This window comes from Bactrocera latifrons, unplaced genomic scaffold, assembly GCF_001853355.1.
Source record: "Bactrocera latifrons isolate USDA-ARS-PBARC rearing strain unplaced genomic scaffold, ASM185335v1 scaffold_120, whole genome shotgun sequence".
Lineage (NCBI taxonomy): Eukaryota > Metazoa > Arthropoda > Insecta > Diptera > Tephritidae > Bactrocera > Bactrocera latifrons.
In genome coordinates, this window is record NW_017534631.1 from 683,475 (window position 1) to 690,410 (window position 6,936).

Below are 6,936 nucleotides of genomic sequence, written 5' to 3' on the forward strand. Positions count from 1 at the left end.
AATAAACATTCTCCATTAAATTTAAAAAAATACCGAACCTCGAAATGGATATTGCTTGCAAATTGTTCACGTCGATTTCATCAAATTGCAGAAGTGCTAAAACACTCGCTATTGATGGTAACGGTATTTCCTGTCTAATTTCCAAAGAAATAAGGCCCGATCCGCATTCGTACTACAATCCGTAACAAACGGTGAATTTATGGGTATGCTATTGCATTTCTTGACTACCATGAAAATTCGACACAATCCAATAGCGACAATTTTATTTGTTGACTAAGCCATTAAGCCAGCAATGGCGTCATCTGCGATCGTCGTGGTTTGGACGAGCATCTCTTACAGTAACCATCGGAGAACGCCGCTACAAGCTGTCAAAATTACGTCACTACTATTGGTAGAAGTTGTACATCCACTTTATTCGCAAAAACAAAAAAAGAAAATTATGATTTTGGTGAGGAGTCAAGGGTGAATACGGTGTTTGGTTGTTGTAGACTAATTAGATCACTTTGGAAGGAGGAAGAGGAAGATGTTCACTCCTTTGGAAAGACCAGGTGGAGAAGGACCTATACTTGGAATCTCCAATTAAAACCAAACTACGAAAAGGAAGAACGACTGACGCGCTGTTGTAAACTTGGCTGTAACGAAATAAAGACATCGGTCTGCGCCAATTAAGAAGGAGGAGATATCATCTGAAATGTCTACTGTTGCAACAATGTCGCGTAAATTCATGATTGCCGAATGGCTCGTTATAAAACGATGTGCGATCCTATTGAAACTTCTTAAGCCAATAAGCAGAATGCCCACATACAAACTCGTCCGCTTACAAATGTGCTCAAGACAAAAAAATCAAATTTTTTGATATTAACAAATTTTTCGGCAACATTATTACAGCATCAAAAGAAAATATTAGCAACATTAAAAAAATTTACAACCAAAAATGTCAAGAAATTGTTAAACTTTTTTCAAATGCAAGTTCGCACGCCAACTAGTTCTAGTTCAATGAACAATCAACAAAATAAGCACAACAACTGCGAATTTGGATATTTTCAAGTTTAACGTAAAGATCACAAGTTTTTCTACTCAGCTGTAGCAAAAAATTGACCTTCCGACAATTAGCCAAATATGCATGCCTGCCACCATTTCTGGGAGCATAGCTGTCGCTGCAAATGCTTTGCCACAAAGCGGCGCGGTCTTACCCTTTTCGTACATTTTCACGCTTCTTCTGTCACCGTTAAGGCGCTTACAACATTGACAACCGTGTGTGCAGGCCGAAAATAGTAATTAGAATTTCGGTAGCGTTGTGTTTGTTCGATTAAGCCGAGCGTGTCAGCAAAGTAGGTGGCACACATGCGTATTGCATAATATCGAACAGAAAATAGTACATCATAAATCAATCTGAACAGCAACGATGCGCCTACTTCGGTGAGCAAGTGTGCGGACTTCAGTTTTGACGCGTAAGCAATGAATTCGAAGCATTGGAGATTCCTTGTGTAGCGCTTAAGGTGACATTCTGATTTGCTGACACACTCGACGAACACCTCGCAGGCATAACTGGGTTAAAGACAATGCATTTCTTCACGATCACGCCGCGCATGTCTATAGACGGCGAGTAATGTAAATAACAGCATGATCACGCTGTTCAACAGGTCTGGTATGGTTGTTGTCAGCTATCGTGTGTGTTCGACATCCCCTGGCGCGGAGATTCGCCTGAGTGCTAACAGTATCGCCCAGTTGCCGGCCGGTATATGACTCGGCTGCTGCTTTGATAGACATGATACAACCAAACGATGAAGATCAATCGCTTGATTATTGACGATCGGTAGTGTGATGTGCCGACTGTTAGTAAACAATTGTTTTTGCTTTGCTTACGTGCTAACAAAGTTGCAAATATATGGTATGTTTGTGTGCAGTTGTGTTTTAGAGTGATTTTCTAAAAATCGATTGAAATTGAATTCCATACGAATTTGTGTATTGACACATTGAAAATGCCCAAAATAGTTTGTACTTACGAGTATTGGCCTGTAACAAGCGATCGCAGTGTGACACTGCGAATCGGCCGTGCGTTTTATTACAAGCTCATCGCGTTGCATAGCATATAAAACAGCGCCAGCCCAAACATTCGAAGTTCACTCAGCTGTGGCCAGCAATACAAATCGGTAACGCATCGGTCAACGATTGTGAACGCGTACACTTTCGAGAAAACGAAAACAGTTATTGTTTGTTTAGCCGCGATAAAGGATAACCACCACGATGAGAACGATATTTGTGCTGTTGCTGTGTGTTGGCACAGCTTTTACGGCCACTCATGTTAATATCTCGATTGCTCAGCACCCGGCCACGAACCCGGCTGACGTCACCTATTTGGAGGGTACCGCACCGGAGGAATTGAAAGCAGGTCCAGCTAAGAAGCCCAGTGGAGAGGAACGCTTCGCCAGGTTACGCGCTGCAGATGAGAACGATAATGCAGAAAAGGTTCAGGTGAAAAGTGAGCAAAAACAAGAGCAGGGTTCGAGTTCCGTTGGTAATTCGAAACCCGCCCAACAAGTTCAACAGAGTGCCGAACAATCGAACGGCTTTAGATCACAGCAACAACAACGGTTTTATGGGCGTATACGCCAACAGAATCGGCATAGTCAATTTCGTCAAGCCAATGCGCAGGATAAACAGAATCAGGAGTTCGAGCGTTATATACAGAACTATCACAGTGGACCGACAGTAGAAACGGTAAGTTGAAGTATTTGCAGTTTGCGAGAACTTTATAAAAATAATTAGAAAACCGAGACGTATTTGTTTTGAGTAAAAAGTTTGTTCGTCCACGTTTAAACTAATCTCCTTCTTTATTAACGTAGACACCGCTTAAGCGGTTATATCCGAATTTATAACAGCGCGCCAGTCGTTTCTTCTTTTCGCTGTTTGGCGCCAATTGGAATTTCCAAGAGTAGTCAGGTCCATCTTCAACTGATCTTTCCAACGGAGTGGAGGTCTTCCTCTTCCTCTGCTTCCCCGGCGGCTACTGCGTCGAATACTTTCATCCATTCGGTCGACATAACCTAGCCAGCGTAGCCATTGTTAAAATTAAGGGGAAAAACTGCTTACTGACTGCTTTAGGGGAAAGTTTGGTTGTAGAGCTTTAGAAAAGTCAAAGTGGTTCCGATCTCTTCAGAGGGTCAGGTAGATTTCTTAAAAACTGCTAAAACTGTAATCCTAAACACTAAAACTATAATCCTAGAATTTAAAAAATTGCTTCACAATTTCGCCTTATTGTTTATAAAACAAGTTTTTCACACATTCCGAAATATTTCAGCGCCTAATGTTCATCAATACCCGAACTAAGGTTTCTATTACTTGTATTATCTAATTATATATTAATGCTTTAGGTATTCGAAACAGCCGATCACTCGCCATCTGGACGTTATGAGCATTCATCATCCTCCTCGTCTTCGACTGGTCCTGCGCGACTTGTCGCTCTCGATACAAAACCTTCACAGCAACACACCTTTGAAAGGCAAATTGCACTTCCCGCTGCTGTAGCTGCATCAGCTTCAGCTGCAGCATCTGTAGACGATCAATCGAAATCAGCGCCCGACGCAAAGATCCAAATATCCCCAGCACCAGTATCGGCGCAACCAGCGGTAGCCGCTCCTGCAGCTGTACATGCATCAGCACCAGCTGTTGTGCCAACTGGGCCTTCAAAAACAGTTACTACTGTACACAGTAGCAATAGTGACGGTGGCAAAATAAATCTGGGAGGTGCTTTTGGTAATAGTTTTGGCAGTGCTGGCAGCGGTTCTCATGGTGTGACATTTAGAGTTGCTGGTGGTGGTGGATATAGTCCACCAAATTACGACCAAACTCCCAGCTATGCTAAGCCGGATTATGGACAACCCAGCTTTAGTTATGATCATGGAGATGCCGGTGGTTTTCTAAACGAGTATCCACCATCTGTAGATGAGCCCGTAGGTGGTTATGATGGCTTTTATGGCAACCAAGAACATGACTATCATTCGAATGGTGGTTACTTGCCTGTAAACCCAAATGTGTATCAACGACCAGTAGTCACCAAAACTATACAAATTGCCCAACCAGCGCTGAAAGCTAAAAAATTCGAAGTACGACATCCAGCTATCCAAAAGGAATTTTACGATATCGAAGAACGAGTTGTGATTAAACCGGCTGGCACGATAGTTGTTGAGCTGGAGCATCCTGTTGCGAAAATTCCGAAAGGTGAGACAGTGCTACCCCTCGGTCATCCTCATCCAGCTATTGCTGCTCAATATAATATTAATAGTGATACAGACATTGAGACGGAATCATCCAGCGCGGGTTCTTATAACAACGGCGTGCGCTCAAACTCGAATCAAGTCTATGCAGGTGCTGCTAGAAAAAATCCCGCCCCTGTTATTAGTGGAACAAATATTGCATCAACAGTTACCGCTACACCAACTAATAATCCAAATGCCAAACGTGATTTTGTGGAAGCAAATCTGCGAAAACAATATGGTGAGGAGGCGAAACTCATAGCTCCTGCTGATGCTGCGCTCGGAGAGCAAAATTCACGAGGTAGAAACTTTTATATACCTGCTGAAAGTCACGACAGTCAGCGTCAAGTACCTAACAGGAATTTCTCGCCAAACACATTTAGACGAGATGAAAGCAACTACCAACGTCCAGCTCGTGTTGAAGCTCAGCAAAGCGGGCAAGTATACCAACCAAGGTATACTAAAAACGAAGAAAAATCTTTGAAAAACACATCACCCGAGGTGACAAATGACTTTAACAACGATGACGATGAATATAAGGGTGAGTACATAACAGGTAATTTCTACAGTGCCAGCAAAGACCCTAAACCTGCGCGTTTACAAGAGGAACCCGCAAAGAGTGAACGTATTACAGCCGAGCCTCAGACACGTATCATAAAGCATGAGCACACAATTAAATTACCACCCTCTCAGCATAATATTTACTTGGCGCCTAGTCGGTTTGAAGAACGTCCAGTACTTGTACAGGCACAACGTAAGCAAGCACCATCAGCAGAACAGCAACCTGCACACTTAGAAGAAGAACCAGCGCGCGTGAGTGAAGTTAAATCGTTCTTGAATCGCCAGCGTGACGGTGTAGTTGTATATGCTGTTCCAGCGCGTCGCCCAGTGCCCGCACAGCAGCGTTATGTTGTACCACAACGCACGTACGAACAATTACGTTACGATCCCGATACCGATGTTGCTTCAGCAGCAGTAGAATACAGTGCTCCTTACTCACATATGCGATACGATCCAAATGAATCTGCACGTCTTACCGCAGATGTGGAATATCAACGTGGCTCAAACGCGAAAGTTCCTCAAAGAACCATCACAGTACACTATAATCGTGGCCCCGAGTCTAATGCACGCCTCACAGCACTAAATAAGTCAGAAACTGTGTCAAATGAGCCCGCCAAATTAGCGGAAAGTAATGAGGACGTGAAGCCGAAACCCGAGGAAATACGCCCACTTGCACATATTCAATTACAAGTGCCATATGGTCCGCAAGAAGCCGATGAGCCCATTAGAGTTATGTCTTCAATTAACCCGCCCAAGCAACGTAGTCGCAATGCCAAAGTTAGTCAGCCCGAAGCTAAAAAAGCAGCTGACGAACAAGTTGAGGATGTAAATAGCGAATCGGCTCCTAATCCAAGTGCTAAACAAGATGTAGATGTTTTGCATTCGGAAAATATCGAGTCACAACCCGACTGTGCTCAGAATGCAGAAAAAGTAAGCGCACGTTATGAAAACCCACAACCAAGTGACAACGAAAACGTGCAGTATGTTGCAGAGCCTCAAAACCGAGTACAAATTAAGTCTCAACGTCTGATAGACACTAGTAACTCAAACGCTAACAACAAGGAAAATGTCAAAACGGCGCCCTCCGATGCGGAAAGTATTGACAACAATGGAAAAGATGCAAGTTCTCAAGCAACGCCCCCGGGCTCACGTGTAATTGCCGCTAATCCAGCGCCAAATGATGCCTCCGCAACAAGTGAAAGCTTCCACAAACGTCGCATTGTGGTAAACCATCCTTTCCAAACTGTGCGCGAAGTCGTCGAACATGAGCCCATTACAAACTATCATCAAATACAAGTGCATGAACGCGCCTCACCAACCTCGGCCTACAATAAGGCGCCCTACTTTGCACCCAATGGGCAACTGCGTCAATTCGAGATGGTGCGTGTTCCGGTTATGTACCATCACCCAAACGGTGCTACGCACGGCAATTTAGTTTACGCTTTGCCTGATGCTATTCCCGTGCACGAAGACAACGGCGAAGTAGAGCCGAGCTATCAGCAAAGACGACAGCGTGTACGCGCCTAAATCCGTCGCTTATTTATCAGTACATTTGATGTGGCTAATTGTTGTTGTTATTGCAGTGCTTGTTGTTGCCATTAATTAAGGACACTATGCTTACAAACATATACTTAATCAAATATGAATACTCGTATTTTATATTAGAAATATGATATGGTTTTAACCGATTCCACTAAGGTTGAAGGGTTAACTTAAAGCTTACACTAATGATTGCCAGACAGTGTACATACGCTGTCCTTAATTTAAGTTTCTAAACTCCATGTATAAGTTGTCGAATAAACATTCAAATACGAATGACGAAAAAATGTTTTTTACTTTTTAATTGTAAGTGTTGACGAAAGGAATACAATGCAGTGAAGAAGACGGAAGTCGGTTATTAGATTCTTTACTTTGAAATTATGCAGTGAATTCAATGGTGAGGTCAAAAAATTGTTTCCAGAAACCACACATCCCTTTTCGATAAGCCTTCCTGGTGTTACGCAATGAAATGAAAAATGGAGAATAGAGCAGACCACCTATTGAATGTACACAGGAAAACTAATACCATCTTCTCCTTATTGGCGTAGAAAGCGCTTACGTGGTTATAGCCGAGTTTACA

General features: G+C 43.0%; 1 protein-coding gene across 1 annotated transcript; it reads left to right on the forward strand.

The window, feature by feature from the left end:
• The first annotated feature begins 2,144 nt into the window (after positions 1–2,144).
• On the forward strand, positions 2,145–6,630 carry LOC108978334. The gene is made up of 2 exons (XM_018948558.1): positions 2,145–2,721; positions 3,375–6,630. Exons 1-2 carry the CDS (start codon positions 2,248–2,250, stop codon positions 6,342–6,344), a joined length of 3,444 nt encoding a protein of 1,147 aa, XP_018804103.1. The 5' UTR covers positions 2,145–2,247; the 3' UTR covers positions 6,345–6,630.
• Positions 6,631–6,936: the final 306 nt, after the last annotated feature.

Coding starts and splice junctions, on each gene's coding strand:
- LOC108978334 (XM_018948558.1), top strand. CDS start 2,248: ATGAGAACGATATTTGTGCTGTTGCTGTGTGTTGGCACAGCTTTTACG. Junction 2,722..3,374: donor GTGGACCGACAGTAGAAACG/GTAAGTTGAAGT, acceptor TTAATGCTTTAG/GTATTCGAAACAGCCGATCA.